The following is a 23,228-nucleotide window of genomic DNA, read 5'->3' as shown; positions in this document are numbered from 1 at the left end:
TTTGATTGGTCGAGCAAAGGCACAGTTGCCTATGGCCAGGGATAGGGGGAGCCAGAGTGCTGGCAGCATAAATAGACAGAGCAGAACCTGTCAGTAGATACACTCTCTCTGAAGAGATTCTGATACAGAGATCAGAAGGAGTCAAGATTGGGAGAGAGATTCTGGAAGAGCCAGAGTTTGGCAGAGAGCGGTCTGTCAGGTTTGAAGCTGAAGGATTCTGTCTCAGCTGAGTTAGCTGACAGAAGTCCAGTCACTCTACAAGCTGAGGAGGCTTGTCAGAAAAAGGAGGCCCTGAGTTTGGTGCAAAGTGACGTGCCAGTCAGTGGCTTGACAGTGAATACTGTCTAGACCTAGAGTCTGCCCTACCCCTGTGTAACACCAGTCTGGGAAAAGCCCATTCCAGAGGCAGTGAGGCCAGTTTGGGATTAGTGTGAGAGAGGGAGGCTTTGTATGCCAGAATCTCACAGGGCTTAGACTGTGTATGTGTGTATTCAATGGGTTGTGGATCAGAAAGGACTAGTGTCTGTCTGTGAAGAAATTTAGTAGATCTAAAGCAAAATCATTCCTGAAGATACACCTGCATGTGTCTGTGTGTAAGTGTGAAATCTAACATCTGAAACTCTGTAATTTTTAAGTGAAAAGAACCTCTCTGAAACCATCAAACGTTAGTACCTCTCTGAGCCAGTTTAAGAAGTCTTTCTTTTTTTTTCAAAATAAATTTCATTTGTTGTGTTCAAGTTACCCTCGTGCCAGTCTGCATTTGTGTGTGAGCGGTTGAAGAGTGCCTGTCTGTGAGACTAGAATCCCAGCCAAGTTTGAGTTCCCTCCATTTTTGTATATGGGACTCTGAAGGACATTCCCCTCAGACCAAGTGTGAATGTGAGGTAGGATCCTTTATTATATTTGGCAACCAGCAGCAGTTTTGGGATTCCTAGTTCCTTCTCTTTAATGGTGGCAGCAGAGTAAAAAGAAGATCCCTGAACACTAGTCTGGGATATTTTGGGTGGCAAAGGAAACCCCACTGGTCAGTTTAGTGGGAACCTTGATTGTAGGCCACACACGTCCCGGTACAATTGGTGGGATAATATCTCTCCTTCACCCGGAATATAAGGACTCCGTTGCACCCCCCACCCCCACCCCAACAGCCAAGCTAGCCTGCTGGACCAGTGGCACCTTAGCACCCTGACCTGGGCCCAGTCAAGAAGTAGCGGTAAACCGCCCTCCCACCAGCCTCCCCATTCCACCAATCACCTTCCCACCACCCCAAAAACCAACCTGGGCCCTCCTGCCCAGCCCCAGTAACCCATCTGTAGTGCATGAAAAGCCATGGCAACACTGGGCACCAGCACAGTAGTGGTGGACACAACCATGATCCACAGGGCAGTCCCAGCGGGAGTTACTCCACAGTGAGTTGCCAGGGACACAAGACCTGCCAGGAGAAGCGACGAGAGAGGGCCAGGAGAATGCAGGCATGCAGGAAAACCTCCAATCAGCCTGCACTGTCCCCTACCTGCGCTCTCCTCCCCCCCTTCATCTAGAACTGCATTCTGAAATGGGCTTTGCTCCTAGTCTCAATATATTCAACCCAGGAGCGTAACGAGGCAGCCCTCGGCAAACTGTAGCCCTGGGCAAAACCTGAGTTGGATGCCCCCCCCCCCATGGGCGGCCACTCCACCACGACCAAATTTCTTTTTGCACCAGGACATTGGTGGCTGCAGGGGGTGCATTTTTAGACATATCAGCACCAAAATCTCAGCATATCATCAGGAGACTGTCCTTATGATACTCCCCAAGTTTGGTGAGGTTTGGTTCAAGGAGTCCAAAGTTATGGACTCCCAAAGGGGGTGCCCCATCCCCCATTGTTTCCAATGGGAGCTAATAGGAGATGGGGACTACAGTTTTGAAGGTCCATAACTTTGGGCCCCCTGAGCCAAACTGCACCAAACTTGGGGGGTGCCATCATCTCCAGATGATACCCTGAAATTTTGGTGCCGATACATCCAAAAATGCACCTCCTGCAAGAACAACCTAGAAATTTGCCCAAGAATCTTTGTTCTGCATTGAGTTTTCTGCATTGCTGTCAATGGGGGTTGCAGGCTGGAGGGGCACATTTCTGAAGGCACAGTCTCAAAACTTTCAGGGTCTCATCAGGAGACTGCCCTAATGATACCCCCCAGGTTTGGTGCAGTTTGGTTCAGGGGGGCCAAAGTTATGGACCCTCAAAACTGTAGCCCCCAATCTCCTATTAGCTTCCATTGGAAACAATGGGGGATAGGGGCACCCCCTTTGGGAGTCCATAACTTTGGACTCCCTGAACCAAACCTCACCAAACTTGGGGGGTAGCATAAGGACAGTCTCCTGATGATACGCTGAAATTTTGGTGCCGCTAGCCTAAAACCTGCGCCCTCTGCAGGCCAAAAATGGAAAACCACTAAAATACCCAAAAACGAACCCAGCATTTTGATGCCCCCCACAAGGTGATGCCCTGGGCAGCTGCCCACCTTGCCCAATGGGCATTACGCCAGTGATTCAACCTGAGCTCAGGACAAGATTGTCCTCATGAGAGTATGGAAGAAAAGCAGACTGGAAAGTCTAGTTAAAGTCTTCCAAGAAAAAGAAGCACAAGTGTTCATATTATTTTGAAACAGCTTTGTTTATTTCTTGAATCATCCTTACTAGGAAGTCTGTGAATGTATCTTTTGAGAGAGGCTAAACTCCAGCAAAGAAACTAAATTGTATCTACCACAGACTTGAGCAGCAGCCTGTACAGAAATTGAAAATATCTCCTGAACTGCCCTGTAAACAAAACTTTTGTTTATCTTTTTTTTAAAAAATACAATGCCTCTTTTTAAAAAAATACATTTATCTTTTAAAAAAAAAATACACAGCCCTTAATTTCAGGAGTCTGACAGGAAAAGAAAAGGGATATTGGTCTTTGATATACAGAACACATACCTCTATCACTATAGAGCAGTTAATTATTTTGTTACTTATTATAATCAGTTTTTATTTTAAACAAAAGGGAGAAAATCAAACTACACTGCCTCAGTGTTAACAATAGTGGGAAACTGGTCAGTGAACTCTCACAGGGACAGTTAAAGTTTTTGGCAGAAAAAGTTTTTGACAGTTAAAGTTTTTGGTAGTTTTTGGCCACAGCAGGACAGAGGAAAGCGTGACAGTAGGAAAGTGATTGGGGTAAGAATTTACAGTTGCATAGTGAATATGAAGACAGAGAGAGGAAAATAACATCAGATTATTTGTGTGAGAAGTACCGTCAAGTTGCTTCTAACTCATGGCCAAATAAATTAATGTCCTCCAAAATGCCCTTTTATTAATAGCCTTGCTCAATCTTGCAAACTGAGGGCCATGACTGCCTTTTAGTGAATCAATCCATCTCATGTTGGGTCTTCCTCTTTTCTTGCTCCCTTCCATTTTTCCTAGCATTATTATCTTTTCCAGTGAATCTTGTGTTCTTATAATGTGACCAAATTACAATAGCCTCAGTTTAGTCATTGTAGCTTCTCATCAGTTGTCAGACTTGATTTGATCTAGAATCTACTGATTTGTCTTTTTGTACATCCACAGTATCCGTAAACTCCTATGTCACATTTCAAACAAATCAATGCCCAAACTACCACGTAGGACGAAACCAGGTAAAGCTTTACTAAAAAAAAAAAAAGTATTGAAAATGAATTAAAGAGCATATTTACACCAGTGGGCCCCAACATGGTATCCATAAGCATCACAGAATTCATTGTTGTGTTTCTTGAAATTCATTTGCTTCTTCTGCAAAGCAAACAGCCAGTCCTGCCTTTTTTCCACTTCACTGGGCCAGGAGGTGCTTTGTGTCATCAGGGAGCACCCTTTAAAAAACAACCACTGCCTCCCGTTGTGGAATCTCCTAACATTTAGTGATTGGACCCTGCCCACATAACAGTTGCTTTGTTGTGGTGCTCACCTCTCTGCCTGTTCTCAAAATTCCAAATGTGCTTAACAGTTCAGCAAGGTTTAGGATCTCTGGTCCACACTATAATAAATATTTATACTGGCTTTATACTAGTTTAATTATTATCCCCCCCCCCAAAAAAAAATTGTTGGAAATTGTAGTTCTGGTGAAGGGGATAAGACTTCTGTTGGAAATTTCTATCCCCCCCCCCCCCACACACACACACAACCAGTTTCCAGATTTCCTGGGGAAAGGAATTGGTTAGTAAAGTAGTCTGCAGCCCAGATATAAACTTAAAAGAGGAGGTAAGAAACAGCCAGACAAACAGAGACAGGGAAGCTAGTCCGGGGTAGGACAAATCAGAGCAAATTCTGTGTACTTTAGCGGGGATGGGAGTTTTGCTGAGAGAAGACAGAGCCTGATGCTAAATGGCTCACTCGTAGCTGACTGACCAAAAGCAATATGAGCTGTAAGAGCCAATCATGTAAGGGAGTGGGGAGCATGACATTTATAGCATCATTGTCATTCAGTGGGATGGCCACATCTATCTCCTTTACTGGAACCATGTGAGGAGGGATAAATAGTGGGCTGCACAGGCTGATTTGTCCTGGGCCTCCACAACTCCGTGGCTTTCTAGGTCTACACATCTGGAACAGAATGACTAGGAACTCACAAAGTGTGGGAGAAATATGTGAGGCTGAGCTAGGTTTGCTTCTCTTCTATAAGTCACTGGGGTAGGACTATCATGTCAGTACATGCACAGGATATATTATCTGTAATAAACTCACCTCTGACCAAGGTCCTGTGGTCCATGTTGCACATTGTTGCATGTTGCAAGGCTGCATACTGCGTGGCTTCTCTGTTGAGGATGTACACTTGGCGTCATCCACTATATCCTGAGAACCATGTCCATCATAGGAGACACAGTAAACAGAACGGATCTGTGTGCCTCCTCCACAGGATGCTGAGCAAACTCCCCAGTCCCCAGTTTTCCAGCTGTAAGTATAGAAACAAGATCTCTCAAGCAACTGAGAAACCAATACTAGTACTAACAAAGACCACAAGAAATAAAGCAAAGTTTTCTACCAGGGCACTTTGGGCTACCCTGCAGTTGTTTTGTTATTTATTAATGAAGGTACCAGAGTTTGCTGTTTGCCCTCCAAATCCTATCCAGGTGGTATGAGCATAAAAACTGATATCTGAAACAGTTCATTAAAAGTGATTAGAATTACTGAAATCAAACAATTTAATAAGTGACAATGAAAATTCTCTGGAGGTGTTTTAAATTACATAGGTGCCAATTAAGGATGAAATTATTTTTTTAAAAATAAGACTTTTAGACTGAATGAAAAAGTCTGCTTCAATGGTAGAAACTTTTAAGCAATGAGGAAAGTCTTCCCCATGAGAAGCTTGCCTGATATATATTCAAATAAGAAAGATTTGTATAAATAGCTGTTTTATATAATTTATTTTGCTCCTCATAGTTATGGGAAGAGTCCCAAGAATGATGAAGGGAAGTGAAACCCTGCCTTGACTGATGCACGTTTTATTCAGTGTCTTTGACCTCTGAATTTCCCCAGGAATAACTCATGTACTGACCTCACACCCTTTACTAGAAGCTTCCCTTTTTAAATTGTCAAAATTCTACTCCAAAATAATTTTGTCCATATGAGATGTAATCAAAACAATATACTTGGTCCAGGAAATAATTTAACATTTGCTGTCAAGTATCAAGACTTCAAATGAAGTCTGCTTGTTCTACAAATTTTAGGCATAACTGGATGGCTGCAATTTTGGGGAACATATACATTATATTTTATGGTTTTGATGCATGCAGCCCAGATGTGCAGGATGTTGTAGCACAAATTGGTTCCCTCCTCTGTCATGTAGCAAAAAAGATCAAGGTTGGATTGTTCTTTTCCCACTCATGAAGCAGAGATCCTGGGAAAACAGTAACTGGAGGAGAATCTCTTCTGAGTTTTTGGTATCAATAAAAATGACAGAAGCAAGACAAAAAGATGCAAGACAGGAATCCTGACAAGAGCAACATTCCATGAAAAAATGGAGGAGGAAGTACAGGGTACAAATGCAATAATAAAATCAACCTGAAAATGGGTTTTACAAATAGAATTTCCTCATTAGCTGATTATTACTTTTCTGCACATAACACTGCTATAGTAATTATATTGCAGAACCAATTGTGGGCAGGCAGTCTATGGAAAATATATTTTTTTTGCTAATATTCAGCCATACTAGATGAGATGCTGGGGAAAGTGCTATCAGTCACCTTAAAAAAATTAATTCAACTGCAGTTTCACATATACTGCACAAACCAACTCAACCATCTTGTCCTGGAAGAAGGCTCAATCGGCTGCTCTATAAAAATACTCCTGAGAGTAGAGGGCAACTTCCCAGAGGAAGTTTGTTTGCTAAAAATAACTAGATTGGCAGAAAACCAAGCTAGTCAACTCCTTGTCTTCAATACACACAGGAAAAATCCCCCACAAACCGTGACTGAAAAATTCATCTCAGTTCCAGATGTCAAGAGTTCTGCCCACTGCCCCCAGGCTTTGCCCTATGGCAATTGTATCTATTGCCATTATCAGTACAATGAAATAAACCAGACTTTTGAATTGCATATGGTGAAACTCCAAAACTTTTGTCTGGTTCTTGCTAACATATACCTCTTCCTGGCACTGAACCCAGAGAGGAACAGCCTCTGGAAAACTGAAAGAAAAATCTCATTGTTTGAAATAGTCATATCAACAGCAGAAATGCCTGGTATAATCCACTAGGAGGGCGTTTTTATAAAGGTTATAGAGCTATATTAAACAGAATGGTTCAGAAAGCACTTTAATAAATGGAATGGACTATACCACTGCATACAGTATGAAATAACTGTTTGCTGTATGTAGAAGCCTTTGTTTTCTGCATGTAATACCATTTTCTGCATTGTTTAACATATCATATGATTTGTTTAAAATTTCTGTAATCCGAGTCCTATTACATGGTTTATTAGATTTTTCATCTCACTGATTGTATTGATTTTACCTGTGCAATCTAGCTCAAGGCTCAGTGAGAAAGGCAGACTACAACTTATTTATTTATTAAATTTATAATTGGAATGTAAATCCAAACGCTTCTACTTGGAAACAAAGTTGCTCTGTACAGGTAATTATTGGAGGAGATGGAATGTACATCTAACTGTTGAACAAATCCCCATTATGTAGATGAATAAATGTATAGAGAACAATTTATTAAACTTATATGGCACCTGATTTCCCCCTCATCTTCTGAGAAGATTCTTCTCCCAGCTGAACACCTCTAAACTCTGAGCCTGGATGAGGGGAATACACTGGAGAAGGGAGAAGGGGGAGGGACAAATGAAGCAGATTTCTCTACCTTCTTCTAAACTCTCCTCTGCTTTGAACTGTCCGCTCATCATGTGTTACAGCTGCATGGCAGATTTAGGTTCTGCCATACAAGTTTGCCACTGTGCTGGTTCATTTACCCATCAAAAGCTCAAAAATATTTCTGGATCAAAGATAACCTGATGCTGCAAAGAATATAAGGAACCCCAGTTTTAACCACATCAAGATTTGCAAAATAAGCTTTTATGTGTTTTTAAAACTGCTGATTTATTTATATTGTATTTATTGATTGATATTGTTACATTGAAAGCTGTCTTGAGTTCCGCAAGGGACAAAAATGGCTAATAAATATTTAAAATTTAAAAAGAAAGAAAAAAAGATTTTCAAAATAAGTTTTATAAGTTTTAAACTCACATTGTTAACAGAATGTAATGAAAAAGCTTTCTCTGGTCTTACAGAATGTCTACGTTTTACCCTAACTCTTATAACTGGAATCTACATAGCAAATTTTGGTGCTGATCCTCACCCCAGCTCATGTCCTGCATAGCAATCTGGGTGGACTGCAGGATCAGCATGGGTGACAGAGTCTATAGAGGATATAGTAGCACCCCAACATGGAACTTCTGCATTTCTGGAACACCCAACCATGAGTGTGCACAGCTGTGAAAAGGGAAATGCTTAATGTGAACTAGTTGTACAAATATTTATTGGAAAAACCCTCTTTGTACTTTCTTCAGATGACAGCAAATGTAAAATCCAGCCACTTTTGCACCTATGTTGGTAATTCCCTCATTTTAGAAGAGCTAATACTTCTGAGCAATCCAAAATATGTATTGTTTTAAGATTGGAAACCTCTGTTTGGAATGATGTTTTTTTCTCCAAGAAAAAAAAAACAAATTCAGGAGTTTCCATCTAGATTTATTTTGCAGCTTTCTCCACTTGTGAACTAAAGCTGCTAGTATAGTAGCCATCACACCATGGTGAAATAACGATGAGCCCATACTTCCAGATCAAAAGTAGAAAATTCCTAAATATTTTATCCTCTCTCCCTCCTCCAAATGGAAGGCAAAATCATCAGAAATAAGCACCCTGCCCAAGCAGAGTTCCCTCTTCCCATTACCTACCATTCCACCATAATTTGGGAGAGAAGCCAAAGTGGAAATCTTGACCGTCACCAAGAATGAAAGCCTGCAAGAATCCACCAGACAACTTCATATTCTTGTCCAATGGTTTTCAAACTGTGTTCCTAGGATCCACAGGGCTTCATAGAAGATTAGCAGGAAATTAAGAATGGTGAATCACTTCTCCCAAAGATAATTTTTACCATTATTATCAAATTACCCCTGCAACACAGCACAGAGAGTGCATTCAAGCTACATTTTGAGTTTTGTAAGGGCAATAGTTGAAGCCACATAGGTCTGACCTGTATGCCACTATAATACACCCCAGAGTCCTCTGCCATATCCACAGGTGCCTCAGTGGACAAAACAAATACAAAAGGGGAGGCAGTTTGAAAACCATTGTTGGTTGTAGGGAGTAGAGAAGGAATAGCTTAACATTGCTCTCTCCTGGTTACCTCTTCATTTGCAAGCTCCATGCTCTGCTGTGGTTCCGTGCTCCCGGCAGATAGAGATAAGATATTCTTCATATACAGAACAAACATTATAAGGCTTTTAATGAATGTGCAGACATCTGGGGTTGTCTGTTACACTATGGCTGTTTCCGCACGGCCACGCTGGGGGTTGGGTCGGCGTACATGACGCCGACCCAACCCCCCTGGGACCATTCGCACAAACGGTCCCGGTTGCGATGGGGAAGACAGCGCAGCCTCTGCGCAGGCTGCACCGTCCCCCAAACGCCTTACCGTGTCCTCTGGCCTCCGGCACGTCGCACAGGCCAGGGGACACGCCCCCCTTGCCTTGCGCGACAGCTCGGAAGTCGCAGGGCAGGGGGGCTTGTCCCCTGGCCTATGCGACGTGCCAGAGGCCGGAGGACACGGTAAGGCGTTTGGGAAAGGGGGGGGGGGATGGCGCGTTCGCACGGCAGCGGTTGGAAGCCGCTGTTTCCCAAAAACCTTGCTCAGGGAGCGAGATTGGGAAACAGCGGCTTCACGCTGCTGGGGGGAGCGAGGGCAGCGCGGCTGTGATGCAGCTGCGCCCCACCCCCCCATGCGAACAGCTCCCTAGGGATGGCGTTTTTGCCGTCCCTAGGGCGCTGTTATTAGCCCCTGCGGAAAGGGTCTATGCTTTAGAGACTGCAGCATCTGAATTACTCCGGCATACAATTATGAGGAGGCAGTCATGGCAATCTATATTAACCAACATTAGAGGTTGGCACTGGTCCTTGAACAGTTTCCATATGAAAAAATGTTCCACAGACTAGTTCTCTCTGTGAAAGAATTTGTATGCAACAGACATCATTCAGAGATCTGAAGAAAGATTTTCAAATCACAAGTGTAAATCTCCTTGTTTTATAATTAGAAAAATTCCCAAGCCAGGACATTGGAAATGATTCAAATAGTGAAATAGGAATGTCCTTCCAAATGATAATTAAAAAACCCACCTGTACACAGGCACTTATCAATCACCACCATGGTACTCTCCATCTTATCTAGGAGGAGTTACATGAGCTTGCAAGTTCCTTTCCTAGTATGCTGACAGATGCTAAGACCACACCCCCTTCTGTGTTTTTTTAACACCACAATTTTTCTTGAGTTTTATCTTAGTTCTTTGGTGCATTTTCCTCACATACATTTATGAGAGCATTAAGGACTGAAGAGACACACTAACAAGTAAAGTCAGACTTTTCAGGCTCTTAGGTATTGGGGAAATTCTGAAATCAAAGAAGCCAAATCAAAACTCACCGTTTTGTCTGAGGGCATGGCTGAAGGTTGCATGTCCGGTTATTTTCTGGTCGTGGTTTCTCTCTGCACATGTAGTCTGGATATGCTTCATTGTCAATGGTACAAAAAACCAGGCGTGACTGATAACCTATAGGAGGAACTTGGAAAGTTAAAGCCCATCATCCATAGAGACCAGTACACAGTTTAATCAGGCAGAAGCTCTCATAGCATTTCACACATGCATGTATTATTTATTCTTTACAGTCCTCATACCATTGGTACAGTGCTCTTTTTCCTGACTATACACTGTAGGCTAGATCATTTGGGTTAACCTGTGTGGAAATGTACAGTTTGGACTGTATCGGAAGATCTTAGGTTTTTTGTGGGTACTTTAGTCTGTGAAAAACTAATGAGGATTCTGTAGAGCCAGTGCTTGTGCATCATGCCCCAGCTGGTTCAAATACATGCAGCAAAGCAGCAAATCAGTTCACTTATAGAGGAATTGATTTGCTAAGTATGCTGGAGCAAAAAGTCTGCACAAGGAACTAAGAATTATGAAATCACATTAGGTGATCACAATCAGTAAGTGGCAACCTGCGGGGATATAAATTCGATTAAATGAATAAATAAACCAGCAGAAGACACAACTACATGGAAGTGGTAATCGTGCTCTTTATATGTCAGTTTCCTAGGCCATCCATCATATGATGTACACAGTCAATGGATACCAGACAACCCTGCAGCCTCTTGTGCCCAACACTGATGCAGCTGTAAAGATATTTTGTGATCCAGACAGTGTTTTGAAATAGCTGATTTATTGCCTGGACATAATCCTGTTCAAGGGAAACATATTTACACATAGGTATTTGTGTATTTACACAAACATATTTACACACAGGTATTTGTGTATTTTCACAAACTTATTTACACACAGGTATTTGTGGTATTCTGCAGGTGATTCTACGCAAATGGCAGACTGGGGTGACCATTCCCCATTACCACATACCTCCACCACACTCCACACTGCATTCACTCCAGGAGCCATATCCCCAGCTGTAGCCTGTGTCCTGCCTTTGGAAAGGCAGGTAGTATTCATAATTCACCCCTTGGTTTGTTTCCTGGCTGATAAGCTGAAAAGAAAAGGCAAAGAAGTTATAATGAACATCTACCATTTTCCTTCTCCTCATGACTGTTCTTCCAGGCACTGATCTAAGTGACATGAGTTGGACAGTAAGGTACTAAAATCATTCCTTGACACTAGAACATATGTGAGAAACTATAGCAATGAATACTCTTCTTAGAAACAAAACAACTCTGCTCTATGCAGAAAAATCCATATGAGAGAAGAGTTCTACCAGAGCACTCATGAATTTCACCTATCCATAGTCTAATGACTATGGTACCCAACTCTATCTTTCTTTCCCACCTAATTCAAAGGATATGTTCATGGTCTGAAACAGTGTTTGATCTGGATGAGGGTTAACAAGCTAAAACTTAATCCTGATAATAGCAAAGTTCTCTGGGTTAGTAGAAAGGGACAAGATATCTCCTGTTTTGGATGGGGTTGTACACCCCTTGAAAAGCCAGGTTCACAACTTGGGAGTGCTACTTGATACATAGGTCATCTTAGAAACATGTGGCTGTGATTGTTCAGAGTGCTTTTGTCCAGCTTCAGTTATCCATGCTTTAGTTACATCTAGACAGCAGTGGTGTAGTGGCTAAGAGTAGGTGCACTCTGATCTGGAGGAACCAGGTTTGATTCCCAGCTCTGCCGCTTGAGTTGTGGAGGCTTACCTGGGGAATTCAGATTAGCCTGTACACTCCCACACACGCCAGCTGGGTGACCTTGGGCTTTTCGGAGCTCTCTTAGCCCCACCTACCTCACAGGGTGCTTGTTGCAAGGGGGGAAGGGCAAGGAGATTGTAAGCCCCCTTGAGTCTCCTACAGGAGAGAAAGGGGGGATATAAATCCAAACTCTTCTTCTTCTTCTAGACTGGAATACTGGGTGTTTCCCTTGAAGAGTGTTTGGAGGCTGTAGTCATTGCAGAAGACTGTAGTTAGACAGCTGGTCAGAGACAGCTATTGGGAACATGTTATTCCAATACTGCAGCAATTACACTGTCTACCTATCCACTCCAGAGTCCAATTCAAGGTGTTAGTTTTGACCTTTAAAGCCCTACATGGCTTGTACTGGAGTATCTGAAGTCCTCTCCTACATGTTACTGCCCAGGAATTAAGATCACAACAAGAGAACCTGCTGACTGTTTGTTTGGTGAGCACATCAGAGTGAGCCTTTTCAGTGCCATTCCCATGATTATGGAACAATCTCCCCAGGGAAGGATGCCTGGCCCCTTCACTTTTCATCTTTAGGAGGTCATTGAAGATGGTTTTATTTAGGATTACATTTGGTTAAGTTCCTGAAATGTCATTTTAATTTTTTGGCTTTCATGTTTTTAATGTATTGTATTTTATTTGTTGTAAACTGCTTTGAGATCTGTAAGCCATGAAGACGTCCAAATGTTAAATAAATGCATAAATAAAGTGGCACACATCAAGAACAATTTTAGCACTTCAGCAGCTATTTGCATGAATGAGGCTTAAATCTCAGTTCTTTCTGAAAAACGAAACAAGCACAAAAACACACTCTCCCTCCCTTCCTTTTGCTAATCTAAAGATTTGTCAAGAGCCTGCTTTATCACTTTCCTGTCTCAAAGAGCACAGAATTTATTTATTTATTTATTTATTTATTTATTCATTCATTCATTCATTCATTCATTCATTCATTCATTCATTCATTCATTCATTTATTTATTTATTTATTTATTTGGCTTATAAACCGCCCTCCCCCGAAGGGCTCAGGAACTCCACCTTCAGTAAAGAGAGAAAACTGCATTCTTGATGGAGTGCTGCACTGCTCATAGGCAACGAGCTATAATTTTGACTGATGGTTATACATAGCCAGTTAAACTACTGCTTTACAGTGCCATCCTACACAGAGCTAAACCATCATAAGCCAACTGACTGCAATGGACTTAGAATGGTGCAACTCTTCTTAGGATGGCACTACAAGTGTTCTTCACTGTTTGATATTTGCAACCACAAAGTAGCCTAAAAGCCCGTTCCTCCTTCTTTCTCCTCTTCTTTCTATTTGACCAATGGGTGAACCAGTGGTTTAGTGAAAGACAACTCTATGCTTACTCTATTTGGCATTTTATTCTTGCGTGGGATCTTGACCTATCACTACTCTCTGGCCATAATTCAAAACTACCTCTCCTAATAATCTAAGAACAAGATAGCACAGTATACAGAGAAGTGGATACAGATACTTACTTCAACGAGCAAGGGCTCAGTGGTGGGACCTCTGACATGAAGCAGCTCAGGGGCCAGATCACCCTCAGAGCCCCGGTCATAATGTACCACTGTGCTTGCAACATGTAAGGCTCGGCTGAACTCAATTGTCCAGTGCCCATTTAGATAATATGTTCCTTGCACGTTCTTGATGGCTGATGGGAAGGGGGAAAATGGCAGAAAAAGTATAAAAGCAGTATGACTTTAAAACTAAAGGTGTGAGATGACATGATAATTACATTCTGTGTATCAGATCATAAGCTTTAATAGCCTCAGTGAGTAATAATGTACAGATAACTAGAGGGCTACCAAACTTCCAGTGAATAGCAAGGGAAAACAACTATAGGAAACAGGTGTCCTGGGTCAACAGATGTTTCTTGCTCCCTTCACTTTTGTTTTTATAGCAGACACCAGCTACGGCCAAACCTTTGCTACACACACAAAATGTATTTTTTTTCTTGATTAAAACAGCTCCTCATCAACAACTAAAGTTCACTCAACAGAGAGATCAACCAGGAACCAACCCCTGCAACAGACCTAGATGCCAACTTCATTCTCATAGACATTTGGGCAATACTATTATGGGACCGAATAACATCAGCTACATCATCTAGAACTCATCCATGTTCACATCCTACCATTTAATGCATGCCATCGTGTGTCAACAATGCCCTTCTACTGTCTCCATTGGACAAACATAGAAGTCTCCATGTGAGAGAATCAATTAACACAAATTTGACATAAGAAAATACAACATTCAGAAACCAGTGGGGGAAATTTTTTAATAATCCCTGAAATACTATTATAGACCTGAAAGTCACTGTTCTATTTTAAAAAGCTTCAACAGGACGTACAACATGAATTAGAACTCATAAAAAATTGAATACTACATGACAGCCAGATTTAAACAGAGACTTGGATTTCTTATTACAATTTCTAAAAGTGGGCACTGCAAAAAACCCTTTTTAGACATTTTAACTGGATATTCTTACTATGTTTTATCAGACTATAATCTTGTACCAATATCAGTTAATTTTTACTTAAGCTATTTGCTTACCTGTTTTTAGAGCTCTGACTTGTCTGTCCATCCAGTATGTGTAATCACTAATTGTTGATTTATTATGGGATTCACACCTAACCTTTCAGCTCCTCTGTCTTCCCCATTAGAGAATTTACACTTGAAAGACTCAATGTTGTTCACACCAACCCTTATCTCTCCCACCACAACCCACTTTGTAATATTCCTCTTAAGATTTCTCAGAAAGATTTTTCCTTCATATACCTATCTGAGCTGTTCTGAAATAACTGTTATTATTTCAAGTCCCACTGGGGGCCTGTTTTAATGTTGCATATTCCAGCCTTACTCAGACATTGAACAATCTCCCATCTGAATTCTGAAATGGCGTAGTCCCAGAAAGGCTATGCCCTGATATTTCTGAAGACATAGCCCTGGTCTGTGCAGAGTTAAACTGCAATGATATATTTTAAGCCCATTTACACAAATGGTAAAAATACTGTATTTACCCAAGAAGTTCCTAGTCGGTGTTGCTTCCTTAATGTGGATACTCATGGCTCCCATGGGAATGATGAAGATTTGATTGTAACCTAAAGGAAGTGGAGTGAGTCAGACACAATAATTTCAAATTATTAAGACAGGTGCTAAAATCACATGTGCATGCACCGAAGACATTTTTCAGAATGAAGACTAACTGAATGCGAAACTATAATTTCTGCTGTATCTACTCCATTGATTTTGAATTGGCCAAATCAAGATTCATACTTCTCATAAAGCAGCCCATCCATGTAATTGATAAAGTACAATCCAAAAGAGTGAAACCAATGGGTCATAGCAGAGATACAGTCTAGACTTCCCTGAGTTTCAGTTATCAGCTCTGGCTTTGTAGATTTAAATATATTAAGGCTGCAATCCTACAAGCATCTTCCTGGGGGTAAGTTTAATTGAAAAATTGGCAATTGAAAAAGTAGATCATCTGGGTATTGTTCCCTAAGAGGTGGAGTCAAGCCCTAGTTTAAAGATTTCAAATTTCAGATATGACTCATGTCATCTAGTTAGTAAACAGTGGCTAAAAAAATCATTCTGTACCTTTAGGGAGGTTGGGCACATCAAAGAGGCCCTTCACCTCAAAACATGCTCTGCCATCTCCTCCACACTGCAGACATTTGTCTTCCTTCTTAGCAGAATCCAGCAGGTTATCACAACCGATGGCCTGTAAAAGCAGCAGAGCATTCTCTAAATGCAAGCATGACTTAAAATACTAGCTGAAGAATTGCACAGAAAGAGGTAAAGAGCAAAGCTCAAATTTAGTCCTAAAATCAATAAACTGATTTATTGAAACTAGGCTGAAGACAGAAACAGGGGTAGAACAGACAAGACATTGAGGAGAAATGATTTGATCTTCCCAGCATCTTTTAAAACTCAATTATAGCAACACAGGGCCCTGATTCAGATTAATACTGTGAAGAGAGATGTTTAGTCTTTTCAGCTCCATCATCTTTTACAGATTGAAACTATGCTCCCCTTCCCACATGGTTTAAGCCTAAATTAGGGCTCTGTTTAGCTACAATTTGTCTTTAGAAGACTAACAGAAATCTATCTTCTCCATCTCATCTAGTCTGACCCTTGGTTTTTAAAGCAGGGCTTGGATTTCCATGGTATACAGATACTTATCTCATTTCATCTCACAGTTGCCACTGGTCAAGCAGCATTTATAGGTTTTTTTAATTCATTTTCAAATTTAAATGGTAAAGATTCAAGAATGTCTCAATCTGTTTCAGTCTGATTTCTCTTCCAGTACTGAAGCTTCTTCAGTGAACGATCTATACCAGGAGGTTGATATGGAAGCTCTTGGTTCACCTTGACCTATCAGCAGCTTTCAGTGCCATCAGTGACGACATCTTCGTGGGTTGGCTTTCTGAGATAGGAGAGGTGGATATCATTTTGCAGTGATTCTGGTACTTCCTGGAGGACGTAAGTTGGTGATGAGAGTGCTGCTCCATCCATGATAATATGACGTACAGCAAGGATCCAACTCATCTCTCATGCTGTTTAAATATTTGCATAAGAACTGGGTGACACGGTCTTGAGATTTGAGGTATAGTGTTACCTAAATGCAAATTACACCTTCTAGTTCCCAGTTCCAGTTCCCCACAGGGACCAGAATTGTTCCCTACTCAATAATGAAGCTCACAAGACAACCTTTGACTAGTCAAAGTTTCTCATGTGAACTTATATCACAGTATTGTCATGAGAATAAAATGAGATAAAACCCTTCAGCTCCTTAGAGAAAGGACAGAACACAAATGCTATAAATTAAAAAAAAACCTTTGAAAAGAAGATATAGGCTTCTGGAGAAAGGCAAAAGGATACAATACATACTCGACAAACTCCCTCAACACAGATGTCACGCTTCCCTGGCTCACAGGTTGTTCCATCCATCACCATTTCTTTATGTCTATAGTAGAAGTTCTCTCCCTTTGGGATACAGTTTAGTTCACATTTATTAGGAGCTAGGAGGGACATTAAAAACAATGCATTACTTAACATGTCGTATCCCTAAAATATGGATTTAAACCTTATACCATTTTCCTTCTTAGGCTTTATATTTTTGCCCCACTTTCCCAGTCTATAAAGTGGTTTCCAGTATCATTAAATTATACAATATTTTTTAAATTACTAATGAAGATGAAAAAATTAGCAGCAAAAAAGCATCCACAGATAGTTAACACTGCATTTAAAGGATCACAGCTTACAAGAAACCATTCAGAAATCAACCAGTAAATCACAAGGACCAGCAGTGACTTAAACAGCCAAGTGATCTTTGGAGGCCCTGCTTCAGGTGCTCCTGCCATTTGAGGCTAGACAAGTGGCAACCTGAGAAAGGACCTTCTCGGTCATGGTGCCAAAACTTTGCAACTCCCTTCCCAGAGAGATTCATGTGTCTCCCTCTATTTCTATTTTCTGCCAATGAGTGATTGACATACTCCCAATAATTGTTATTGGGCCTTGGTTGTATTGATTATATTATGTTTGTTTATATACAGCGGAACCTCGGTTTTCATTGTTGTCAGTTTTCGCCGGTTTCGGTTTTCGTCAATTCTTTCCCCGAACATTTTGTCTCGGTTTTCATCGTTTGCTTTGGTTTTCATTGGATTTCGTTGGCACGTGCTAATTTTGCAACAACAAACGCCAACCCATGCAGTTCCATTGCTTTCCAGTGTTTGCCTTGGTTTTCGTCGGTTTCGGATTTCACCAAGGTTTCCCGGACGGATTATTGACGAAAACCAAGGTTCCACTGTATTTTTATTGAATTGTTTATTTTATATACACTTTGTTTTAAATGTGAAGAAGGGGCGATGTGAATCAGCTGAAGTGGTGCCAACGTCATAAAACTTGACATATAATTCTAGTGGTTTTTAAGTCATGCTATGAAGACTCAGGAAATGACAAACACAGAAGAAACAGAATTGCTCTAACAGTGAGGTGAGATATAGTACAAGCAGTCAGGAGCTATAATGCAAATTATGACCAAAAAACAGCAATCAGACTTTAGGAAAGCCTATCAAAATGACCACTATTCAGGTTTATGTCCCAACTACTGATGCTGATGAGGAAGAAATTTAAAGCTTATATGTATAATGGAAGAAATTGAACACACACCTAAACAAGATGTGCTTATGATGATAGGTGACTGGAATACAAGAGTAGGAAACAAAGCAGAATAAATATATTGTCGGAAGATTTGGGCTGGTACCACAAAATAATGCAAGAGAATGACTCAAAGAATCCTATGACTTACAGAATCATTGTGAACATGTTTTAGGCAACCAAACAAACGATTGTATACATGGAATTCACCAGATGGCCAATACAGGAATCAAATAGATTACATAATTGGAAGCAGGAGATGGAGAATCCCTACTCTCTCTGCTAAAACAAGACTAGGAGTTGATTGTGGAATAGACCATGAATTGTTAATATTGAAAACTGGAATAAAGCTGAAGAAAAACACCAGAATAGTCATAGTGCCAGAATACAATCTAAACAACATTCCTGAAGAGTTTAAAGACCATGTCAAAATCAGCTTTACATTACTAAGTTCAAGAGAACACGAACCAGAAGAACTAGGGTTTAAACCAGAAATATTGTCAAAGAAGAATGAGCAAAGACAATTGCTAAAGACAGATGACTGTTGATTTTATTTGAATGTTGTTGTAAGCTGCCCTGAGCCTTCCAGGTGAAGGACAGCCTACAAATCATATTATAAATAAATGAAAAACAAAAGTAAAAGGTAACAGAAATAGAACCAGAAGTCTAAACACAGTGTTGCAGCAACTTGCATGCAGAGATAAAGAAAATTATTAAAATAACCAATGTAAAGATAATAGAAGAGAGCAACAAAAAAAGGAAGAACAAGAGATCTGTTCCACAAGATCCAAGAAATGAAAGGGAAATTTAATGCACAGGTAGGCATGAAGAAGAACCTGCAGTTTAAGAATATGAACTGAGAGCTGCACTAAGAGCAACTGGGAGAAACAAATCACCAGGAGTAGATGGAATATAAATAGAGCTATTCCAAGTCATAGAAATAGAGTCCATCAAAATCTTAGCAAGAATATGCCAAAAAATATGGGACACAAAACAATGACCCATGGACTGGCAATGCTCAATTTGCAATGAAAGAAGAAGCTGTCAAAGACTGCAACTATCAGGCCACTGATAGAATAGATTATGGAGAAACATAATTGTTTCCAATTCACAAAGGTGTCAGCCAAGGATGTATTTTATCTCCTATCACTTTAATCTGTAGGCAGAACATATCAAAAGGAAATCTGGATTAAATGTATTTATTTTATTATTTATTTATTTACGACACTTATGCCGTGCCCTTTTTTGGAAGACTCAAGGTGGAGAGGTGGATTCCCATAGAAGACTGGTGGAAGGAACATTAACAAATTGAGATATGCAGGTGGCAGCACCTGACTGGTAGAAAACAGTAAACATTTGAAATTACTACTGATGAAGGATGAAGCAGAAAATATCAAAGCAGAATTACAGCTGAACATCAAGAGGACAAAAGCAGTAGTTACTGAAGGTAATTACTTAAAGATTTATGATGAAGAAATCGAAATTGTTCAAAATTTATATTCCTTGGTTTTATCATCAACCAAAAGGGAGACTACAACCAAGAAATCAGAAGGATATAGACAATGGGAAGAGTAGCTATGAAGGAACTAGAAAAGATATTTAAGTGCAAGGATGTGTCACTGTGACTAATGTAATGATAATTTATACCATAATATTCCCCATTACTATGTATAGCTATGAAAGTTGGACAATGAAGAAAGTTGTCAGGAGGCAAGTTGATTAAGTTGAAAAGTAGTGTTGGAGGAGAGTTTTTGGAATACCATGGATCACTGAAAAGACAAATGGGTTCTAAATCAAATCAAACCTGATCTCTCCCAAGAAGATAAAATGATGAAACTGAGGCTGTCCTGTGATCATATTATGAGAAGAGAACAGTTACTGGAAAATATAATAACACTAGGAAAAGCTAAAGGCAGTGGAAAAAGAGGAAGACCTGACATGTGATAGATTGACTCAATTAAAGAAGCCATAGCCCTAAGTTTGCAAGACCTGAGCAAAGCTGTTAATGTTCAGATGTTTTAATTCATAGTCACCATAAATCCAAAGCAACTTGATGGCACACAACACACCAGGGGCGGAGCGAGGAGGAACTGTGCCAGGGGCGTGCACCCTGTGCCCCTGCCGCAGCACCACCCATCCCCCCCATGCCCTGGAACGCCCCTGGCCATGCCCAGGGCGTTGCGCCTCCCCACCCTGTGGGCGCTACGCCACTGCAACACACACACACAGGAAGACAGTCCTTGACATCCAAAAATTTGAAGGAACATACGCTTCAGTTAATTTTCTTCACATGAGACAGATTTTCCCACAGAACTTGCACAATTTACCACAATAAACATGAGGAATTTTCTCAAGTGCAAAATGTTGCAGTACTGTGTTAGCAGATTTCTATTTCCCATAGAAACCATTTCACTTTAATCCAAATTCTGTAAGCCATCTAAACAGAAGAATCAGTAAAAAAAGTTATCAATTACCTCCATAGTAAGGGAGCCACTTGTATCTCTTTCCTTGAAATTCTGTCCCATCAAACTCTGCACATTGTTCCCCTCGAAAATCTCTAGAGCCTTCAGGACAATTCTATGAGGGAAGAGAGAGGAGAATGTTATCTGGAACATGAGTACACAGGGAGAAATATAAGCAACATACTTGAAAAAATCCTTTTGACTGTGACTTACAGTGTTTTGTTCAGGACAACTTACCTAATGGAAGATGGTTAAAGTTCTGCTCTTATATGCTTACAAAAGGGTTTTGATATAATCAGCTCACAACTGCAGACAATATGGTACACAGAACTGAATGTTAGGTCTGGTGTTCATAATCCTATCAGCCACAAAAATTACTGACTGACCTTGGACTAACCAAATTTCTGTCCAGTTATGTCACTTGTCATGCTCAGGTCACTTGTCATGCTCAGATGCACATTCATGTTTGCATTCAAAGTTGCAGTTCAAAGGGCTCAGATAAGCATTATGTTGTAAATGTACATCCAGATGATAGTTGCATGTGATATAACTTTCTCTTATTGTGAAGGTATTGTGAAGATAAAATGGAGGTAGGGTAGCATACTTATACAATTTGTTAGAAAGGATTTAGTGATCTTAGTAATTAATGGTATTAATTAGTTGTAATTTAGTAATTAATTGTATTGACTACTATTAGATTTCAAGATTAAGATCTGATTTTTGTATTGTTTTTATATCTTGCATGTTGTTTTCTCTATCACATTTTTTCATGTGCAGAATTGACTGTGAAAGGGCACCTTAAAAACTTCTCATAAACAGCAAGGGTTGGTATATATTTACAAATCTGAGTGTATTTACACAACCACGGAACTTGTTGAGACACTACTTATCTCCTCACTCCCAGATCTACACACAGTGATTTAGCCAAGGGTTAGAATCTTTTGTCTGAGAACCTTTGATTCACCTCTTGAATGTATAAACAAAGTGGAGGTTGACATGCATTAAGGAAGTACTAGATAGAGAATAGTTAACTGTGGAAGGGATATGTCTGTTTATACAAAAATATAACTTAGAAACAAAGTGTACAGAAATGCACTGTATAGTTGCACATCAAAATAGAAATATTATATAAATGGTTGCTCAATGAAGTATAAAATCCTATCAGAGGTTAACACCTGTTTCTTACTTACATAGACTGCGGACCACTCTCCACAACTTCTCTCTCTCACAGGTAAAGGTTACAAATAGATCGAGCCATTACACACAGCTACCCTTCTTGCCTCTTCTAAAATGTTAAGAGACCCATGAGCATTTCACCTTTCAGGTTATTTCTTTCACTTCCAGAGACATTAAGAGACACAGTAGCTGAGAGCCCTTTAATACACTCTCTTTACTCAAAGATTGAACAGAATTATTGGGACTGGGAACTCAAACACTGTTTCATTCACACACTGCCACCTAGGATTGCCAGTTCTGGGCTGGGAAATACCTAGAGATTTGGGAGTGGAGCCTGGGGAGGGGAAAGGCTTCAGTAGGGTATAATGCCATAGAGTCCGCCATCCAAAACAGCCATTTTCTCCAGAGCAACTGCACTCGGTCATCTGGAGTCCAACTGTAATAGAAAGAGCTCTCCAGATGCTGCCTGGAGATTGGCAACCTTATTGCCATCATCTCTCTCTCTCTCTCTCTCTCTCTCTCTCTCTCTCTCTCTCTCTCTCTCTCACACACACACACACACACACACACACACACACACACACACACACACACACACACACACACACACACACACACAAAGTGTTTCTTTTCCTGAGACAAACAGTTCACAGGATTAAACAAATAAGGAGTTAACTTTTATTTATGGTTGGAACATGCCATTGAAAAATGGTAAGGTAGAGGTTACATTTTTTTCCATTGAACTGTTGAACTGGTTCTCTGTTCTAATATTTGGATTTTTTTTGTCAGATTGAAGCTATTCTTCACCACAGCTGCCTTCACATAGCCAGCTATATTCCTCCTCCAACTCCCTAGCTGCCCACAACCAACTGCTGTTTTTCAACTGTCACTCCCTAACATTCCATCTAGCTTTTATTAGTCTATCGTTGGGAGAGGTGGAAGCTAATCTGTCAAAGAGTCAACCAGTGACGTAGGTATGGACTTTTTATTGGGGGGTTTGGGGGCAGGGCCACACCCCCACCTGTTCCTGAGGGCGTGGCCATGCCTCCCCAAGCCCTGCCCCTGGCCTCAGTGCTTATAAAAGCAGCTCTCCGAGGCCATGGATAGCAGACTCCCCTGCCCCCCCACACCAGCTGAGCTCCCAGCTGGCAGCCGGCAGTCCCTTCTGACCTCCCCACCGGGCAGAGGCGTAGCTAGGGAAAATGGAGCCCAGTGCAAAATCTGAGTTTTGCACCCTCCCACCCCCATGGGCAGTCGCTGTGATGCTGGAATCCATCCCCAAACAGCATCACTTTCAATGGTGTTTAAACTAGGGAGCCCAGATTCTCCTTTTAAATCCACCTTAAAGGGAGTATTTGGGGTCCCCAGTTAAAACAACATTGAAAGTGATGCTGTTTTGGGGTGGATTCTCCCCCAC

At 40.9% G+C, this 23,228-nt stretch overlaps 1 protein-coding gene across 3 annotated transcripts in view; it reads right to left on the bottom strand.

Annotated features, from left to right (window-relative positions):
* PAPLN (papilin, proteoglycan like sulfated glycoprotein) overlaps window positions 1-23,228 on the bottom strand; it is a 72,393-nt gene that overhangs the window by 22,908 nt on the left and 26,257 nt on the right. For 2 of the 3 annotated variants that reach the window (XM_048484434.1, XM_048484435.1), the window contains 9 exons: window positions 20,648-20,750; window positions 16,905-17,035; window positions 15,612-15,735; window positions 15,032-15,112; window positions 13,490-13,662; window positions 11,166-11,289; window positions 10,181-10,307; window positions 8,894-8,959; window positions 4,735-4,942 (listed from right to left, as the gene is read on the bottom strand). In XM_048484434.1, the coding sequence (XP_048340391.1) occupies window positions 4,735-4,942; window positions 8,894-8,959; window positions 10,181-10,307; window positions 11,166-11,289; window positions 13,490-13,662; window positions 15,032-15,112; window positions 15,612-15,735; window positions 16,905-17,035; window positions 20,648-20,750 (1,137 nt within the window). The remainder of the gene's footprint in view (window positions 1-4,734; window positions 4,943-8,893; window positions 8,960-10,180; window positions 10,308-11,165; window positions 11,290-13,489; window positions 13,663-15,031; window positions 15,113-15,611; window positions 15,736-16,904; window positions 17,036-20,647; window positions 20,751-23,228) is intronic. The other variant, XM_048484436.1, reaches the window with a different exon arrangement.

Source organism: Sphaerodactylus townsendi, linkage group LG02 (genome assembly GCF_021028975.2).
Source record: "Sphaerodactylus townsendi isolate TG3544 linkage group LG02, MPM_Stown_v2.3, whole genome shotgun sequence".
NCBI lineage: Eukaryota > Metazoa > Chordata > Lepidosauria > Squamata > Sphaerodactylidae > Sphaerodactylus > Sphaerodactylus townsendi.
The sequence above is the reverse complement of the archived record's forward strand: the minus strand, read 5'-3'. Positions and strand labels throughout refer to the sequence as shown.